Source organism: Nyctereutes procyonoides, unplaced genomic scaffold, assembly GCF_905146905.1.
Source record: "Nyctereutes procyonoides isolate TBG_1078 unplaced genomic scaffold, NYPRO_anot_genome, whole genome shotgun sequence".
Taxonomy (NCBI): domain Eukaryota; kingdom Metazoa; phylum Chordata; class Mammalia; order Carnivora; family Canidae; genus Nyctereutes; species Nyctereutes procyonoides.
Window position 1 is genome coordinate 10,381,366 of NW_026575132.1, and position 21,229 is coordinate 10,402,594.

The 21,229-nt window shown below is 41.1% G+C and overlaps 1 protein-coding gene across 8 annotated transcripts in view; it reads left to right on the forward strand.

The window, feature by feature from the left end:
* The window catches only part of CASP8 (caspase 8), a 43,002-nt gene that overhangs the window by 12,374 nt on the left and 9,399 nt on the right, over positions 1-21,229 (forward strand). For 2 of the 8 annotated variants that reach the window (XM_055345638.1, XM_055345641.1), the window contains 4 exons: positions 9,323-9,369; positions 10,138-10,222; positions 18,083-18,421; positions 20,974-21,079. In XM_055345638.1, the coding sequence (XP_055201613.1) occupies positions 18,117-18,421; positions 20,974-21,079 (411 nt within the window). In that variant the 5' untranslated portion in view covers positions 9,323-9,369; positions 10,138-10,222; positions 18,083-18,116. Of the gene's footprint in view, positions 1-7,699; positions 7,856-8,367; positions 8,531-9,322; positions 9,370-10,137; positions 10,223-18,082; positions 18,422-20,973; positions 21,080-21,229 lie in introns of those variants that run through there. The other 6 variants (XM_055345639.1, XM_055345642.1, XM_055345637.1 and 3 more) reach the window with 5 other exon arrangements.

Genomic DNA, 21,229 nt, shown 5'->3' on the forward strand with positions numbered 1-21,229 from the left:
AGAAAGCACCAGCTTGGGCAGGAGGCAGAGGCAATGCAGGGAAAATGTGGGCAAGAGCTTTTTTGGTGATTTCTTTGGGAAGAAGGGGGTAAAACGGGTAATCAGGCTTAGGATGAATTAGTGTGCATAATTTCAGTGAGCTGAAAGGGGATGCAGAGGCTGGATGTAGGGGCTGTATGTGAAGGCTGTCCCTTCAGGATGTAGGGGCCATCCCTAGTCATCTGGTACCTGGCCTGGAGTGAGTAGGGCAGATAAATAGTGGCCTGGAGAAAGAGATCTCATAAAAGAGGTAATTGGGGATATGGACTCCAGATTAGTTGATGTGCAGATGAAAGACACGCTCAGAAGCAAGTTATTTGCTCTCTCTAGGAATAAACTAACTCTGGGAAGTGTTGTCTCTCCAGGATCATCAAAGCCTCAAAAGTACAAAATAAAAGACATGACTAATACACGGTCTTTTATTGTTATTATGAGGATGTGTCTAGCATATCCTCTACTATTTGGGGATATAATTGTCCTTACCTGTGGATATTTAGCTGAAGGTCTGAGCCAGGAAAATTTCATTTACTGCCCTTGCACAAAAGAGAGAAACAAGATGGAGAGACAACAGGCCTGGCTATGACACTTTGCCTCTCCTCTGCTCTGCTGTTGGGATGATTCTTGATACTGTAGAGAAAGAAAAACTTTTCCCCTCTACAAGGTTCTCAATCTGGGGCCCTGAAAACAAGACCAACAAAAGACAGAGGACAAGAGAAAAACAGTTTATTAATCCATCAGAGCACATCAAGTAGGAGAAACCCCAGTAAGAGATAACTCAAAGGGTGGTTAAAACTTGGGCTTTTATAGCACCTTAACAAAGAACAATATGTACAGAAATGATGAGATAAAGGCAAAGACTTTTAGGCTTTCAGGAACAGCAAACTAGGGATCCCTGGGTGGCGCAGCGGTTTGGCGCCTGCCTTTGGCCCAGGGCGCGATCCTGGAGACCCGGGATCGAATCCCACATCGGGCTCCCGGTGCATGGAGCCTGCTTGTGTCTCTGCCTCTCTCTCTCTCTCTCTCTGTGACTGTAATAAATAATAAATAAATAAATAAATAAATAAATAAATAAAAGGAACAGCAAACTATAAGAAGGTAGCTATATGGGACAAGCTAAGTTGGTGCCAACTCCTTTCTTCTTCTTCTTTTTTTTTTGCCATGAAAATGCCCTAAGAGAGAGATTTATGGAAGTTCTCATTTCTCAGAAGTTTCTACTTTTAGTCAGATTAGGTATGCTCCAGAAGACTTCTTCTTTTTTCTGTTGATTCTCATTTGCCTCTAGTTCAAAATAATCCTTATGCCAACCTGGCATATTTTGAGGTGGTATATTCTAACCCTCTATATGTTGTGTCAGGTGACAGATGATTCATTTTGTCATAAATGGGAAGTTTGTAAAACAATATGGTAAATCACAAAAGAGTTAATTTTATAACCTAGCTGCTACATCTAATCACGACCCTTTCTTTCCATTTTGTGAAACAATAAACAATTACTGAGCGTTTAATCAATGTTTAATAATGAGTGAATATTAATTTTATCAACACCTCTAATATGTTATTTGAAATAACTATCATCTGGACTCTTTCATTTAATCTCCTTCTGAATACCTTTAGAGAAAAGAAAAAGTCTAATTTGGAGAGTTCATAACCTGCCCAACCGCGGTGGCAGAAGGACCCATTTCTCAAAACTGGCCCTTTTGCCACTAACCAACTGTCACTGACTGTGAGTGAATCAAACAGCCAAGGCTCTCAGGGTCAGCCAAAATGGCATTTTTACCAGCACTGTTGTTCTAAGGAGCCCAAGTGGGCTCACACAGACTCTGACTTAAATGCATGTTGTCCCAAAGCAATGTTAAACTCTAGCCCAGAAGCACAGAGTGGTAATAAGGGATTGAAATGTTTCATAAGTACTGGTGTGAGAAGAGCTACAAGATGGAATTAGATGAAAAAATTGTAGAACACACATCTTTACACAAATCATTTGCACAGAAATTGAAGTTAATGCAAATATATGTTTACTTTTAGTTTTGTACAGAATATCTCAAGAAAGATAAATAATAAACTGCATTAACTCTCCTAATATAGCAGGCGAGTCGTCATTTTAGTGGACTTACTGTAAGAGCATGATTTGGTAGGAACAGGATATAGAGTGTGAGCCTGAGAGGACAACTCTGAGAGAAGAAAAATGTCCTGTGTGGGCAAAGACTCCAAATACACATTTTGCCTTCTTGGTAGTCTCACCTGGGGCTTGCCTGTGCCTGCTTATGGGCTGCCCTACTCTTTTAAAATAGAGAAAATATCTGTTTTGGAGAATAATCCACCCATCTTTTTTTTAAGAAGCAATCACTAATCCTGTATGTAGATACAGTAGCTGTGTAGCTCAGTTACTGCACTTTTCTGAACTTTGGTTTCCTAAATGTCTTTGTAAAAACACCTGCCCTGTCTGCCTTAGACTAAGAAATGTGGTTACTGACAAGGATCAAATGAAATAAAGTAAGAAAAATGCAGGATCCCTGGGTGGCGCAGCGGTTTGGTGCCTGCCTTAAGCCCAGGGCGTGATCCTGGAGACCCGGGATTGAATCCCCCGTCGGGCTCCCTGTGCATGGAGCCTGCTTCTCCCTCTGCCTGTGTCCCTGCCTCTCTCTCTCTCTCTCTCTCTCTCTCTCTGTGACTTTCATAAATAAATAAAAATTAAAAAAAAAAGTAAGAAAAATGCTTTAAATGAAAAGAAATGTAAATGTAAATATAAAAGAAATGACGTTGGAGCATATGAGTGGTTCAGTTGATTAAGCATCCAACTTTTGGTTTTGGCTCAGTTCATGATCTTAGGGTCACAAGACTGAACCCTACATTGTGCTATGCGCTTGGCAGAACTCTGCTGGAAGATTCTCTTCCTCTCCCCCTTCTTCCAACTCGTGCATGTATTTTTTTCTCTCTCTCAAATAAATAAGTAAAACTGTTTAAAAAAATAAAGGAAACTGCTTTGTGCCTAATGAATATATTGTTATATTATTATTTTTTAAAGATTTTATTTATTTATTCATGAGAGACACAGAGAGAGAGAGGCAGAGACCCAGGCAGAGGGAGAAGCAGGCTCCCTGCAGGGAGCCTGACGTGGGACTCGATCCCGGGTCTCCAGGATCATGCCCTGGGCCAAAAACAGGCACTAAACCACTGAGCCATCCAGGGATCCCACATTGTTATATTATTAAAAGTAGCTCTTAATTATGGTCATGGTTGTATAGCCATGTGAATGTACTTAACTGCCACTGAAACATACACTTAAAAATATTTAGAATGGTAAATTGTATGTTATGCCTATTTTACTATAATAAAACAATTTTTAAAATGACTCTTGGGGCAGCCCGGGTGGCTCAGCCATTTAATGTCTCCTTCACCCAGGGCCTGATCCTGGAGACCCGGGATCGAGTCCCATGTTGGGCTCCCTGCATGGAGCCTGCTTCTCCCTCTGCCTGTGTCTCTGACTCTCTCTCTCTCTCTCTGTGTGTGTGTCTTTCATGAATAAATAAATAAAATCTTAAAAAAGAATAAAATGACTCTTGACATTTGTCAACAGTAGGGTTTGAGGTGCCCCATTTCTTGGATATGGGCATATAGTGAAACATGAACATGGAGGACTCTTACCTTGTTTATGTTCAGGTCTCCATGAAAATAGGGGAAAATGCTGGTGACATGGATATTGGCAACACAGCCCAACAATTACCTCAGTTTCCTCCTTTCTAGATCAGTGGTATGTGTTCTTGTCTGTAGTTTCTTTTAGAAAGCAGAGGGGGGGGGAGGCATTGACAACCAGCAAGTTACAGAATATATGTATTGAAATCAGTGACTCTAAACTCTTCTATCTGCCCCTGATTGTCTGTCTGATTATCTTGATATAAAAAAAATCAAAAGACTTAAAATTTCAACTAGATAAATAATCAAGTCTCTCCTTACAAGGCTCAGGAGGCAATGAAATAGACAGATTGGAATTCAATCTCTTTTCTTTTCCCTTAACACTCCCTAAAATGAGTCTAGGACCAGAGCCAAGGCCTGCTGCCAGGGTTAATGAAGGACTAAGAGGGGTCCAACTGAATCACAAACCAGACTACCTGGCCCATGGATCAAGTATATACAACTTAAAGAAGCAGCAAACAGAAGAATATGCATGGTCTGGGGATTTTTGTATCATGGTCAATTTTTGTCTTTGACTAATACCCTCTGGTACAAGTCTAGATCAATGGGGAGGGCATGCCACAGTTGGCTGAAAGGTGTAATCCTTTTGGGCTTTCCTAGGGAGATTTATAGATCCAAATTTGCTTTTAGCAGATTAGTAAACATTCATCTGTGGAGCAGGCCTTCAGGTGGGAGCTGAGATTCAGGATGGTGGAAAGCACTTGGCAAACCAGGCTGGCCTTACTCTGCACTGAGTGAGGACCAGTTTGCCCAAGTCCTGCTGCTATGGCAACATCTCCAGGTCTGCTAGCTCCCTTGGCACAGGGGACCATGTACACTATTCATTTTGATACAAATCATCACACACATATATCTTAAGATGGAAGCAAGAAACTGGTTAAAGCAGGTGAATTAATAATGATCCTTGCCCATCTCAGTAAGAGTTTAACCAGCTTGAGGTTCACATTTCACTTGTTAATTATTCGTCTTCTTTTTTAGAAAGCATTAAGACTGGGAGAGCCTAGGGTCAATACCTTACAAATGACACAAATTGAAGGACTTGAGACCCCTCCGTTCATTCTCAGTACAGCCCCCTGGATGCCTCCAGCAGCTCATCCATTTCTGCTAGGCTGGGCCTAGATGTAGACAGGAGAATGAGTGTAAACTCTCAAGTGAAACCTTCCTGGGTCTCTGCCATTTATCAGTGGATTGACACTGAACTATTTATCTCCACAGCGTGTCTAATAATTTATAATCATCATACAGATGTTGTGAACATCAGTAACCATGGCAGTGAATGTCTACTGACAACTGCTGAAGGCCTAGGCACTACTCTGAAGTGCTCTATCTATTTCATCTCTTGTAATTCTGCTCTGGTCGGAATTCCCAAGCTGAGGTCTGAAGATTGGTATTTTTTTTAAACCTCCCCAGTTAATTCTCAGATCAGTCAAGTTGAGAACCATGGCTGTGTAATAATGTGTACACAATGATTAATGGCTCGGGATCTAAGAGAGATTGAGAGAGAGAGAGAGAGAGAGAGAGAGAGAGAGAGAGAGAGAGGCTTCATGCTATCATGCACTAGCTGAATGCACTTGGCCAAAACTTTCGACTTGTCCAAGCCTCCCTCTCCTCATTTATAAGATGGGAACAAAAATTAGCATCCACCTCTAAGAGTTGTTCAGAAGGTAAAATGGACCTGTTTAGGTGACTGTGCCTGGCATACACAAAATGTTTGGTAAATGTTATCTGGTGCCATTGGGCCAAATCCCTTTTCTTTCTTTCTTTCTTTCTTTCTTTCTTTCTTTCTTTCTTTCTTTCTTTCTTTCTTTCTTTCTTTCTTTCTTTCTTTCTTTCTTTCTTTCTTCTTTCTTTTCTTTCTTCTTTCTTTCTTTCTTTCTTTCTTTCTTTCTTTCTTTCTTTCTTTCCTTTCTTTCTTCCTTTCTTTCATTTATTTATTAAAGACACACACACACACACACAGAGAGAGAGAGAGAGAGAGAAGCAGAGACATAGGCAGAGGGAGAAGCAGACTCCATGCAGGGACCCCGATGTGGGACTCGGTCCCGGATCCCGAGATCACGCCCTGAGCTGAAGGCAGATGCTCAACTGCTGAACCACCCAGGCGTCCCCCAACTCCTTTTTCTTAAGTGACTAAGAGTCCAAAGACCTGATCTTTGTGCACAGGTCATGTTGTCTTAGTTGAAATTTGTGCTTTTCCAACCACATTGTTCATTTCAAATTCTAAGTGTTAGGGAAGAGAGACTAATGTGTTACAGTGGAAAAATCCTTGTGTTTGATCCAGCAGAATTGAGTTTGAATTTGTATGTCTGCTTGACCCTCAGTTTCCTCATTCATAGCATAGGGGAACAATCCTCTGCACCATGGTGTGACTTGAAGATAATTCAGTAAGGGGTGCAACATACAGGAATTGTATTATTGCCAGTGTTGTGGTTCTAAAATGTGCAAGATGTGAAAGCAAAAGGGTGGAAAACCCTTAAAAAATTCAAACAGGAAACAGAGGCAGAGGGTCAGGAGGAGTTAGAGGATGAGGAAAAACTGAGGAGGGCTCAGAGTCCTGGGGATAAGTGTCCATGTTACCACCACTCCAGGCTTAGTGATGGAGGAGGCATTGGTTACTACTACACCTAACAGCATGGCCTAGGAGCAAACAGTGTTGTTACCCCCATTTAGGACTGGGCCAGACCCAACCATTTTCTTTTGCAGGCTCTCCCATTTCAGCTAGAGGCCCACTCTGACCCCAGAAGAGCCCTGCCATATGAACCCATGCATGGTGTGGTCCATGGCTTCAGCACTGAGATCTGAGAACAGAGGGACAATTCCTCTCCCCAGACCTCTTTCAAAGGAGAATGGCATTTTACTAGGTACCCTAAATTATAAGGGCCTGAAAATTACAGGAGTTATTAATACTAAATTTTGTTAATATAAATGCTTTCCTACAAAGTATTCTCCTACAGCTTCCAGGTGTAGCGGGGGAACTCTTCTCTTCTTCTAGGTTCCTTCTTTGGCCGGTTTAATAATTAAATTGACATAAGACAGAGTAACAAGAGAATAATAAATTCCATTTCATACGTATAGGAGCTCGTAGAGTATCAGACTCAAAGAAACGACTAATGCAGGCAGCTTTATTTTTAAAGATTTATTATTTATTCGACAATAAGCACGTGTGAATGAGTGGGGGGGTGGGTAGAGGGAGAGGGAGAGAATCTCAAGCAGGATCCTTGATGAGTGCAGAGCTCTGTGTGCCCTCCATCTCACGACCCTGACATCATGACCTGAGCTGAAATCAAGAGTCAGACATTCACTGACTGAGCCACCCAGGTGTCCTCAAAGCAGGCAACTTTTATACCTTTTAGAGAAATAGCAAATTTGTGAAAAATTGACAAAAGAAAGATGTTTGGGCTTGAAGTAGTAAATTAGTGAGGAAGTAACAAGCTTTGCTCACGTCTTCTCAGCTCTAACTTCCCTGTCTAGGTCCCTGACACAGGGAGGGTACCTTTCACATCAGAGACTTACTTTCTGCCTTCAAGGAGGAAAAGGAGGTTCAAGCTGTCCTTGCACTGGTTATTTCTTAGGAAACTCAAATTAAAACTAACCCTTAGGTGAAGTGGTGTATTTTAGGGTGCCATATTATGCCCCTTTCAGGAATCAGTTAGTTTACAGGGTGACACACTGCCTACACCCCTCCTCTGATGGTTGGAAATTGGGCAGCTGTTGCTTTAAGAAGCACTCCTTGTTTGAGTGAGTCATCTCTGTCTTCTTGCTTTGGAAATCGAATTTATTTTCTAGATCTTTCAGTCGAGGAATTTTGTTTCTTGCTTGCTGAAGACCACGTTCTGCTCTTGTCTTTTGTGATTTTCTTTCAAGCCCTGCTGAACTCCCTGATAAATTCTGAACGTGGAGAATAGGAAGTGAGTCCCCTGGGGGAGGCAGAAAGTGCAGTTATCGAAAGTAAAAGAAAACTTCTTCCTGGAGGTGTTTCCATCTGCACCCTTCTCATCCCCGCCCTCTTTCAAGGGATTTTTCTCATTGTGTGGACAAGCCCTAAGAGTTTGTGGGAAATTATGCAGTTCAGGGGTGCAGTGGGCACTTGGTGACTGTGATGTGGCTGGGACAAGGTGGAGCAGGTGAGTGCCTGGAGCAGAAGGAGGCTCCTGAACCCCAGGTTCCTGGGACTGGTCAGGGGGCACAGTGGAGACTCCTCAGGGTCCCGCCAGGGCCCCAGGTCTCCGAGTGGGCTTTCTTTCCTGGCTACAGCCACGGGCCTTGCTCCTTTTTAACTCAGGGATCTCCACTCCTCTGCTCCGTTTCCCCTAGTGTGTCCTTATACATACAGACACAGTGTCTCTCCTGCTGGATCAGTTTGGAGAGTCCATGAGGCACTGTTTACCGATTTCATTTGTTTTCTTTTCCATTCGGGCAGAGGGTTGGTGCTTTCTTCCATCTCCCTCTGCCACCCTGCTTCCTATCCCCCCTGCTGCCTCTCAAAAGACAGCTCTCTAAATCTTCTGATGCTATCCCTGAACAGATCTGTATCTTTGCAAAATGTATCATTGTGTGTGTGTGTGTGTGTGTGTATACACTATTTTTTAAAAGATTTTATTTATTTATTCATGAGAGACACAGGGAGAGAGAGAGAGGCAGAGACACAGGCAGAAGGAGAAGCAGGCTCCATGCACGGAGCCTGATGCAGGACTCGATCCCAGGACCCAGGATCACACCCTGGGCTGAAGGCAGGCCCTAAACCGCCGAGCCACCCAGGGATCCCCTATACACTATTTGTTAACTGTGAACTGGAATGAGTAAGTAATTTCTCTGTGCTTCTGTTTTCTCACCATTAAATGGAATTCATACTACCTCATGAAGTGGTCCTGAGGATTTAATGAGATAATACACGTTAACCACTTCCAACAGTGACTAGTGCTACAAAAGTTCTCAAGTACTAGCAATTATTACTATGTATTGGTATTATTTGGGTTGTATCTTGCTCATTCCGCTTCTTTTTAAAAAAGGAAGCATTCTGGGATTTGAAGTTCCATGTTTTGCCAGGTCCCACTTTCTAACCCCTGGACAGTCTTTACAGTCCTATATAAAGAACTTGCCCAACAATCCTTGGTCTGATCCAACTTGACCAATCTGATAGGTATAAAATGGGTATTGTGTTGTTTATTTTGCATTTCTGAGGTTATTAAAATGTTTGAGCATCACTTTGAACATTTTGGCTTTTTTAAGCATCCCTGCGAAGGAACTCCATGTTCATACCCATTGTCCCTCTACAGGGTTTCTTCTTCTCACTGATTTGCAGGAAATGTTTGTGGGTTATAGACATTGCTACTCCCGTGGCAGGTTCTGGGAACACAGACATGAAAGATGTGATTCCTGCCCTTGTGAAGCTCACAGCTGGTCATAAAACAGTGGAATGAACGCTGGGATGGATGCTTAGGAAGCATCAAGAATCAGGGATTCCCTCCTGGGCTAGGATTGAACTAACAGGATTTCCTTCTGTTGCTGTGTTCTTACTCAATGGACAGATCAAGTGGTAGTGAAGGGCATTGGTAGTACTTACCCTGGCACTTTTCTTCCTCCCTCTACAGGTGAAGAGGCACCTTCAGACACCTCATTTAATCGTCTCAGCTCTAAGGTGAGTCTCTGCCCTCAGAAAGCTAATATTCTATTTGGGGAAAGAAAAAGGACAGTTTCAAAGAAGAGAGGTGTTTAATTGTTGTTCTTTCTACTTTTAACATCGGAACACATCTCAGCTGATTCACAGCAAAGAGGCTAGGCTAATGTGCGTTTTGTTCAGTTATATCTCCAGGGTCCAGACTACACTGAGGACCCTAGGATTTGTCTGTCCCTTTGGTGAGGTCATCTGGGCCTCTCAGGAGAAAGGGCCTTGACTCTAGAGTTGTCTAGGCTGCTGAGGCTGGGATCTGGTGGGCTCAGGGTCCATGGAGGTGATCCTGGGAAACCATGAGAGTTAGCTGTGGGGGTTAGCAGATCCTCCTAGAACCATGCTGAGGGCCCCACACTTTTCAGATCTCTTGGAAGTGCTCAATAAATATTTGCTGAATGAAAACATTTAAGTCTTCATAATGAACCCAGAAAAATCTGTAAATTCCTGAAATATGAAAAGAAGGGGTTCTTAGTTACCATCCAGACCACCTTTCTTATTTTGGAATGTGGTAATGAGGCCCTAAAGGCAGAACGACCATCCAAACACACAGCCAAAGCCAAAAGCTCAGGTGGCCCAGCTCCCCACCTGTAACCTGTCCCCTGTTTCTCTCACACTCTTGAATTCTGGGAGGACATACTGCTCTGGGGCAAGCTAGCCTTACTCAGCCTAAATGAGTCACTATTTCACAAACAGGAAGTAGAGCGGAGCTAGCTTAGTTCTGTACTCTTGTTTTAGTCGTGTGTCGTGTGCCCGGGAGAAAACAGGCCTCTGGGGAAGCTGCTGCTGCTGCTTGAGGGTCCTAGGATTATCGGCTTCTTTGGTAAGGTTGGATGGGCCTCCGGGAAGAAAGACCTTTGATTCTAGACGTTTCTAGGCTATTGAGGGTGAGAAAACGGTAAGAATTAGTAGTCCCTCTGAGAGCCATGGGGAGAGCCCCACAGATTCCACATCTCAAGGCGCCCTCCAGCTTAGGTTAGGTTTTTCTGGAATGTTCCAAGTATTACTATCTTTACAGAGAGCTCATCCTTAATTAAAGCATGGCCAAAGCAGGGGTAGAGTTGGGACTCTGGAAGGAGATAAAGTGTGATTTCTCAGATTCTGACCTTTCTGCCGCAGTAGACTTATTAAAGATTCCTGGTTTTGTGTTTTGGGACTATCTTTGTCTTTCAATTTTTAAAAATATTTTAATCTTTGAAAAAATTATGATTACATGTCTTTTTTTTTGGTTAAATTCTTTCACTGGCTTCCAACTGCAAGTAGAATAAAATCTAAATCTTTGCAGAGCCTGTCGTTGAAACTCTCCAGTAAGATGTTCAAATTTGAGCCCGACGCCTCTCCTACAAGCTTATTTCTAAACTGATTTTCACAATCGTAACATGAAGATGATAATACCAATTTTTCAAAGGCTTGTAGTAAAATAAGTAAAAACATATTTTTAAGTTTATATGGATATGTTATAAACGCTTGTATATCATGATAGAAACATTTATGTATATCATACTTTTGGGAATAAATTTATTATTAAAATATTAAAGATACTTATATTTATATAATACAAATCTTTTAAAAAATATTTTATTTATTTATTCATGAGAGACACACACAGAGAGGCAGAGACATAGGCAGGAGAAGCAGGCTCCCTGAGGGGAGCCTGATGCAGGACTTGATCCCAGGACCCTGGGATCATGACCTGAGCCGAAGGCAGATGCTCAACCACTTAGCCACCAAGTGCCCCTACAAATCTATTTATATGGATTTATTATTTAACAGTTTTCGTATAACTGAAAGTGAAAGAAAATTTCCTCGAGGCGTTGCATCCCCATCCCTTTCTTCTACAGTGTATGCATTATGTATGAAAATATGAAATATTCAAATTTTTAAGTTTTATGTATGTATATAAACACACAGATATAGGTATAAATATATATATGTATTTACATACACACACACACACACACACACACACACGATTATAGATGGAAGGAAACCACCGAATATAACCAAAGAATTATTTCTAAATGGTGAGTTTCTAAGTGATTTTTCTTTTTCTCTTTATACTTTTCTGTTCGTTCTCTAAGGAATAAGTTTGACTTTTACGATTTTAGGATCAGAAAAATTCAAGAATAAGTTTTCTTTAAAAATTGTTACTGTGACAAAATTTCTAGCCCATTATGCAGGAAACCTAGGTCCCATAAAACAATATCCATTCCACGATCCTTGTACTTGTGGATCTTTGTGCCTAGAGGCGGCCCGTCATCAACGGTGTAAAATTCTGTTACAGCGAATTGCTTTTCAGGCACTATGACTAGAGAGATGTGTGGTCTAAACAAAGACTGAAGATGATGCCATAGTGTGTCCTGTAAAACCTGGACCAGAAAAGAAGCCCTGCCAGCATTTTCCCTACTAACCCTCCATTTATTTATTTATTTATTTATTTATTTATTTATTTATTTATGATAGTCACAGAGAGAGAGAGAGGCAGAGACACAGGCAGAGGGAGAAGCAGGCTCCATGCATCGGGAGCCTGATGTGGGATTCGATCCCGGGTCTCCAGGATCGTGCCCTGGGCCAAAGGCAGGCGCCAAACCGCTGCGCCACCCAGGGATACCCCTAACCCTCCATTTTGATATGCAAAAATCATTTAGAAAGCATTGTGTAATTATTGCAAAGATAATAAAATGAACGAGATGAAGCAGCGACAGAGGACAGGAGCCAAGTGCTGATCATGTTATAACCAAACCTCATATCATCCTGGCCTTGGATTGTAGTATTATTATTATAATATACTGTCATAAAATGCTATTGAATATGTAGTAACAAAAGCCTTAAAGAAGGTTTATTCCTAAATTGAACACCAATAAAAATTAATTTATTAAAAAAAAAAAAAGAAGGTTTATTCCTTTGGATCCAATAGTTATTACTTCTAGGAAATTATTCTAAGAAAATAATCAGAGGTGTACACGGAGACTTCCATTTTAAGAGCTTATTCTAAATATAAGCAGAGACTGGTTACATAAATTATGGCCCAATCCTGTGATTTTGTACTTTACAAATTTTAAAATCCATGCTATAGAAGAAAAAATGAAGATATCAAGATGTATTTACAACATTACCAGTGAAAAGTCCACTTATACCTCAGAAATATGGTATAATAAAATATGAGGGAAAATATAAATATATATAAAATGCTTGGTAGGAAAGATGGTAAAATATTATTAGGTGATTATCTTTGGATGGTGGAATTAGTAGGTAATTTTTATTTTCCCTTTTATCTTTTCTGTGCCTTCTAAAATGAATACAATAAGCATTGTTATCAGAAAAAATTATGGAGGAAAAAAAGAAATTCTGCTTTTATTTGATTCTTTGGTTCATTTGATTCTGTAAAATGAGATTTTATTTTATTTTTTTTATAAATTTATTTTTTATTGGTGTTCAATTTGCCAACATATAGAATAACACCCAGTGCTCATCCCATCAAGTGCCCCCCTCAGTGCCTGTCACCCAGTCACCACCACTCCCCACCCACCTTCCCTTCCACCACCCCTAGATCGTTTCCCAGAGTTAGGAGTCTCTCATGTTCTGTCTCCCTTTCTGATATATCTCACTCATTTTTTCTCCTTTGCCCTTTATTCCCTTTCACTATTTTTTTTATATTCCCCAAATGAATGAGACCATATAATGTTTGTCCTTCTCTGATTGACTTATTTCACTCAGTATAATACCCAAAATGAGATTTTAATAGAGGTTAGAACTGATTTAAAACTGTAAGGACATTGGAGCTAATGGTGCTAAACAGAGCTGGACCTAGTTTAGGTCTTTTCCAGCTTATGAATGAAATTGGGCCTTTAAGTAGTGATTTTCATTTAAATGTAAGTCCATGTAGGATAAATAATGCATGCACCTGGTAAAAATTCAAGGTGTCACCTTGAATTTTCTGCCACCTTTTTGGCCTCATCCACTCCAGCACTGGGCCTCTAGATCCTCTCTGAAGCAGCCGCTGAAGCAGCTGCCTGTGTATTGATTCTATTCAAAGATCTGTGAATACACAAATCCATGCACCACTTATTAGATCACACAAATCCAATCATGACGATCTTCCTATACTTTTTAAATATATCAGTAAAGTTTCTTTGAACTTCTCATACTGATAAACAGTTGTTTCTGCCCTTTTGTTCTTTCAAGCAATGCTGCCATGAAAAGCTGTGTACATGTTTTTAAGTACATGGCGCTTAACCTAATGTAGCAAAAACTCCTGGAAGTCAAATTGTGGGGTCATTTTATATTTTAACCCACAAGGCCAAATTACCCAACTGCCTGTTTTTATTTCCACCACCTCAAAACACTGTATTGCAAGTTTTGTACTTCACCAATCTGATAGTTGGAAAATGGTCTTTTGTAATTTCAAGTTACTTAAATTTTTTTTTTTTTTTTGTGAATGAGGTTGAATATCTTTTCAAATCTTTAAAAGCCATTGGTTTCAAAAAAAAAAAAAGCCATTGGTTTCAAGAAATAAAGCCACTGGTACTTAACTTTTCTCTGAACTGTGTGCTTATGATCTTTACCTGTTTATGCATTGGATTATTGGTCTTTATCTCTCTTTCAAAAAAAATTAACTTACAAGAGTCTTATTTTAAGAAAATCAGTCCTTTTTCTACTTTTTCCTAGTCCAAGATTTAATTTTTAATGTTTGTTTGGCTTATTTTTGCAGAATATTTTAGTATTATTTAAGGGCATTTATGGACCTTTCTGTAATGGCTTCCAGGTTTTCTGTTGTACTTAGAAAGATTCTTTACCACAGCATGATTATTTTAAACAATTCTCCAATATTTCTTTCCTTAGTATTTTAATTTTTCAAGTTTGAATCTCTGATTCATCTGCAGCTTATTTTAACGCAGAGTTCAGTTATGATCCATTTCAGTTTGTTCTAGAAGTTTGCCCAATTGTTCTAACATGGTGTGTTGAAAAATGAGGATAGCTCTTTTTTGTAGTGCATTCAGTTTGACTATTTTTCATTGCTAACTTCTAATTACACATTAGTTTCTAATATCACTGTTAAATTCTAAAGGAGAATATGGACTGGTACTATTTCTGTTGTTTGGAAATCTTGTATTAAGATTTTCTTTGTGGACAACTTTTGTGACTACTTGGTATGTGTTTGAAAGGACAAGTATTTGCTACTGGGAGGAAATTCTGTTAGAGTTTGTCACTTGTGCCACTTCGATCTTTCAGTTTTCTACTCGATCTACTAGATTTTTTATTTTCAAAGAAAGGCGTGTTGAAGTTTCCTGTTATTTTCAGGGAAGATAGGTTTTCTGAGTTCTCTTAAATTCTTTTTTAAAGTTTAAATTCTTCTAATACTTTATTTTCTTTGAAGAACACAAATGTGGGGGCGCCCGGGTAGCTCATTTGGCTAAGTGACCGATTCTTGATACCAGCTCAGGTCTTGATCTCAGGGTTGTGAGTTCCACATTCGGCTACACACTGGGTGCCGGGCATGGAGCCTACTTAAAAAACAAAACAAAACAAAACAACACAAACAGTGTTGTGTTGCTTCTCTGATTTGGTTTCTTTTCCTGGTTGATGTCCCTGTGGTGTGTCATTTCCTGTTCCTCCTTCACTCACTCTCTTACACTAACCTTAAACCCAAGAACAAACTGATATATTTTAACAGTAGTTTCATTTACACAGAGAATACCTGCATACATCCTTCTTACCATATTACAGGGAAAGGGCAACTCTCTTTCCTCACTCCTTTACCCCCTGGTTCTAGTTTTCTCCTTTATTCCCCGGAAGAAACTTTTGAATTTGGTATGTCTCTTCCCAGAACCTTGTTACCTTTTTATTTTCTGCTTTTGCATATATCTGCAACCACTGAAAATCTCGTATTGCTTTGAGTAATTTTTAAAAATAAACATATTTTTTAAAAATATTGTAATGACTTTTTCTATTTTTTTTTTACTGTCATAATAACACGTCTTGGATAGCTATCATTTTTATTTCAGAAGATGGAGTGGATTTTCTTAACTGCTGCACAATATTCTGTAGTACGACTATACCTTAGTTTAATCAGCCATTTCTATATTGACGGACATCTGGGATGTTTCCAGTTGTTCAGGGTTGCACATTGTGTGGTGACAATCCATGCGCATAGTCTGTTTAGTACATGTGTGTTTCTATGGAATGTGATTTAAGGAACGAACCTGCTAGTTTGCCCCCTTTGATGTCCACTAGGTTTTGCTTGCTACATTTTGAACATATGCCGTTAGGTGATAGCCACATATTTAAGATTTCTTTTCTAAATAAAAGTATTTTCATGATAACTGGTTGCTTTTGTGAAAGATGTAGGCTCTACAGCCTTTGAGAACCCCATACAAAGTGTATCTTTCAAGATATTTCCTTCTAGTTTCCTGAAGCAAGAAAACTTGTCTAAACAATGATGTATGCTCTAGATTAAAAGGGAAAAAAAAGGTTTTGTTCCATAATTCGGCTTCTAAGAGGGAAATAATCAGAGATATGCACAGGATATGTGAAAAAGCTTCTCAATATTATATTATTTTTAAGAGTAAAGGAATTAAAAATCCCTTAAAATAAATTTTGCTACATTTGCATGCTGGAGATCAAGAAATATTAAAAATGTGCCAAAGAAGAATATTTAATGGTAGGGGTAAATGTTTGTTCTAAATATTAAGTGGGGAAAAAATAGGTGTACACACCTGGATATGCGGCCTGATTCTAATTTTTATATGAATGCATCTTTGCATGCACATGCATGTGTGTGTGTGGTGTATGATAATGATAACTGAGACCATGTTATAATTTACTGTATTTTCAATTTTCATACACACACAAAAAAAACACTGCTTCTATAATCAGAGTGGGCAAGGGAGAGGGAAGGTGTTTTTTTGTTTGTCTTTTTTAAAGGTTTTATTTATTTATTCATGAGAGACACAGAGGCAGAGAGAAACAAAGGCAGAGGGAAAAGCAGGCTCTCTGTGGGTAGCCCAATGCAGGACTCCATCCCAGGACCCCCAGATCTTGTCCTGAGCTACAGGCAGATGCTCAACCACTGAGTCACCCAGGTGCCCAGGAAGGTGTTCTAAAAGGAAAAACTACAAATTTCAAAGTCTTTCAGGGTACTTTTTGAAAATATTAAAATTTAACCTTTATGTGCAAATCAAAAATTTATTTATTTATTTATTTATTTATTTATTTATTTATTTATTTGCTTATTTATTTATTTGTTTAGAGAGATTCTATCTCTCTAACAAATGTGTGCAGGGGAGGGTCGGGGTGGGGAGGGACAGAGGGAGAGGGAGAGAGAATCTTAAGCAGGCTCCACTTACAGCACGGAGTTTGACGCAGGGCTCAGTCTTGTGACCCTGAGATCATCACCTCGGCTGAAATCAAGAGTCAAGCTCTTAACTGACTGAGCCAACTGTGTGCCCCTCAAATATTTCTATTTTAACATTGGATATAGAAAATACATAAGTCCTGGTTCACTTGATCATTACCTCAAGTAATAAAATCAGGATTTGTGTTTTCATCCAAAAAATGTTAGCCAGTGCAGGGAACTGCCTCTAGAGGCAGGTGATCCTGAGGCCTTTGGGGTATAGCACTGTGGCGTGTCTTCTCAGCACCATTGTTTCAGTCAGATCCCATTCTTTCTCTGGCCTCTAGTCCCCTTGGCCTATCCTCCACACATATTTTTAAATTTTAATTTAAATTTTTTAAAAAATATTTTACTTATTCATTTGAGAGAGAGAAAGCAGAGAGAGGGAGAGAGAGCGAGCACGTGTGCGGTGGGGAGGAGCTGAGGGAGAGGGAGAAACAGGCTCCATGCTGGGCAGGAAGCCTGATGTGGGGTTCTACCCCAGACCCTGAGGTCATGACCTGAGCGACAGGCAGATGCTCAACTGACTGAGTCACTCAGGCATCCACTTTTTTTTTTTTTAAAGGGGTTTATGTATTTATTTGAGAGAGCCAGGTCACACAAGAGAGAGCATGAGTGGGGGAAGGGGCAGAAGGAACTGGAGAAGCAGGCTTCCTGCTGAGCAGAGAGACAGACCAGGACCCCAGGATCATGACATGAGTGGAAGGCAGATGCTTAACCCACTGAGCCACCAGGTGCCCCTATCCTCCACACTTTTCATGTTAATCCCAAACTGGGTGACATTACAGTCCTTTCTGAGTTCCCCATCACCTCTAGGATAAAGCCTGAGCCTTTGTCCTACAGCATGAGGCCCTTTGTAATGGTTCCTGGCCACAGCTTCATCCCTATTGCCACCACTTACCCTCCCAGACACTCATGGTTACTTTGTTGGGCAAATTGTGCCTGCCTGAGTTGACTTGAACATTCTCGCCTCCATCTTCCACATACATTTTTTCCCACTTCCTTCCCAAAGGTGCCTGCCATCCAGGAGGCCCTTCCCCCTGGCTATATTCCTACTGTGCCCTGGTTAACTCTCAAACCATTGGCTAATTTGTATATCTACCTTCCAAAATAGTGAGCTACTTGAGAGCAGAGACCTGTCCTATTTGTTTTGTTTTTTGTTTTGTTTCTTCCCTGTGTCCTCAGTAAGACATCTGGTGTGTAGTAGAGATAACAGCACTTGATGAAGGAATAGACCAGTAAATGGTACTTCTCTTCCTCGTCTGAACATAATATTGTGTTTTGACCTAGGTTAACAACTACCTCGTCCTGATACTTGACCAACATGGATTTCAGCAAATGTCTCTACAATATTGGGGAACAGCTGGACAGTGATGAACTGGCCTCCCTCAAATTCCTGAGCTTGGACTACATCCCACAGAAGAAGCAGGAGCCCATCAAGGATCCCTTGATGTTATTCCAGAGACTCCAGGAAAAGAGAATGTTGGAGGAAAGCAACCTGTTCTTTTTGAAGGAGCTGCTTTTCCGAATTAATAGACTGGATCTGCTGATGACCTACCTGGACACCAGCAAGGAAGACATGCAGCAGGAGCTTCAGATACCAGGCAGAGCCCAGATCTCTGCCTACAGGTGGGGAGGACCTCCACGGTTCAGGCACTGGGAGGCGTGGGTGCAGCAGACGGGTGTCTGTGGGCAGGGCTGCTTGTGGCTGTCTGTGTGGTATGACTTTGGAAGTTCCTTGAAGATGTCCCACCAGGGCCAGATAGAGAAATTTAGAGACCTTGTATATAATTCAGTAAAAAAGTGAAGTCAGAAAATTAAAAAAAAAAAAGTGTTTCCAAAGTGCAACGTTACCTGTAGGTGTGCTAAAATTAGAACAGTTGTCTGCTGGATGTTGTCTCTGTCTACCCTTCTGTTGCCTCTGCTCGGTTGATGTCTACATCGCGCACTTACTTTGCTTATTTCTGGATGAAGCATAGCCCCTGCTTACCTGAAATCCCCCTCCACCTGCTTGTGGATGAGTATGGAAACACTCAGTGGGGTTTTAGGCTTTTATTTCACACTGAAAAACTTGCATCACAGTGTCCTCCAGAGAGAGGGATGTGCGGCCAGTATCCTGGACCAGCCAGGCTGGACCCCACAAGGACTGCCGAGCCCCTGGGGGCCCAGCTGCTGCCAGGAGAACGGTGGTAACTTCAGTCATCTGTCCTGCCCAACACCTTGCAGCTGGGTCTCTCCCTGCCTGTGGGATAGCGGGTACCCAGGGGTGATAACAAGCCATGTTCTGTTACGTTTTTATGAATTGGTAACAGATTTCTTTGTGTGTGTGTGTGTGTGTGTGTGTGTGCGCGCGCAAAAAGGTGATTTTATTAAAATATGGGCAGAAGGGGCTGCATGGGGTGAGTGATCATATATATAGGCAATAGGCTTTAAAAACAGAAACACATTACCAACTTCTGTCTTTCAACATGCCCTGTTATCAGATACTCCCTAAAGTTATTTTTAGCTTCCCTTCTGAAAACTTCTACTCAAGCCTTAGCTGTGGCCCATTTCACCCGTCTCTTCTTTCTTGTCAATAATGATGGCATGTGTGTGACAGTAAGTCCTCACAGCCAGGGCTGAAAGCCGCTATCCTCTACTTTCGTGGCCTATTTTTTTAAAAAGATTTTATTTATTTTTTCATGAGACACACACAGAGAGAGAGAGAGAGAGAGAGAGAGGCAGAGACACAGGCAGAGGGAGAAGCAGGCTCCATGCAGGGAGCCCCATGTGGGACTCCATCCTGGGTCTCCAGGATCAGGTCCTGGGCTGAAGGCAGTGCCAAACTGCTGAGCCACCCAGGCTACCCTAGCGTGGCCTATTTGTGAATATAAATGTCTCTACCATGTTAAGCTGCCCAGTTTGTGGGACATTGTTACAGCAGCCTTAGGAAACTCATACACCCAGGACATCTCTTTTGCCGCTTAAAATCAAAATTCTCAAGAAGCTCTAAGTAGAGAAACATATGATAAGGAACATGCCAAATCTTGGGTCTCTGAGACTATGGGCCAGGACATTCACAAATGTTTTTGTGTTGTTATTTTCCTTTACATAATAGTGGAAGGTTTGCTAACTTATTGAACTTTCCTTTGCTCCTTCAACAAATGTATCTCAAGAACTTATCATAGATGAAAAAATAATAATGCCTGTTGTGTATTGAACACTTAGCATGTTGCCAGTTGGCTTCAACACGTCAGATAAACTTGTTCGTATTATTCTTAATATGTCCCAATGGTATATAGTATTATCTACAAGATTACAGATGAGGGAAAAGAGCACATAACACGTCCAAAGTCACACGGCTCTGAGATGATGGAACCAGAGTTCCGAAATCAGTAGTCTAGGCCCTCTGCACTTACACACTTCACCTCGTGACCCCCTGGGCTTATGGAAACAAAAAGGGCACGAACCCTCCTCTCAAGGGGCTCAGAGGGCTTCCAAAGCAGACAATTACAACATGTATGTAAACTTTCTGGGGATACAAGTCACCGTGGGGTGAATGCATTCTCAAGCATACTCGGGCGGGACTCAAGCTTAGTGGGTGACTCTGTGTCTGCGGATGGACAAGGGAATGGGGATGTGAAAGCATAGATAAAGGTGGGGAGAGGACAGCTGGGTGTGTTTGGGGAGTGGAGGGGGACTGGTGGTGAGGAGTCGCTAGAGAAGCTGAGGGGGTAGGCTGGACTCGCTGCACAGAGGTCTGTATTCTAGAACCGAGCATTGAGCCTTCCTGTGGAAGTTGACAGCTAGGAGAGCGCTAACAAGTTTTAATCAAGGAAGTGATGATCCAGTTTGCATGTTGAAAAGCATAATTTCCAAAATAAAACTTTCATTTTTTTTCTACCGCAATAAGTGACTTTATAGTGGAGGACCAAGGAAAAACAAAATTCATCTCACTGAAATTAACTGTGTGGCATAGTCAGTGGAACTGCAAATTCTGTTAAGGGTGGAGCACTGGGGCATGAGTCAGTAGTCTGTTATGTCCCTGCAGCAGCCTCTTTCCAAAGATTCAACTCATAAAGTATGTCATTAGCTGTCTTTAAGGAGTGGTGACCAGAATCAAGTTTCCACTGCAACTCCTTTTGTCAAATGGGAAATTATCTGAGAAGCCATTTCTAAAGTGTCTCCATTTCCCACCACAGGGTCATGCTTTTTCAGATTTCAGAAGATGTAAGCAAATTGGAATTGAAATCCTTTAAGTTTCTCTTGAGCCGGGAGATCTCCAGATGTAAATTGGATGATGATTTGGTAAGCCCTGGTGATGTTTCACCAAGATCTGGTCCTGAGGTTGAGCCAGTCAGTGGGGACTACTGCGACTGGAGAGAGGGCTGGTCCAGTAAAAGCAACCTGGACTCTCACTTTTTAACTAGGGGAAAGGAGAATGTTGTTGGGCAGCAG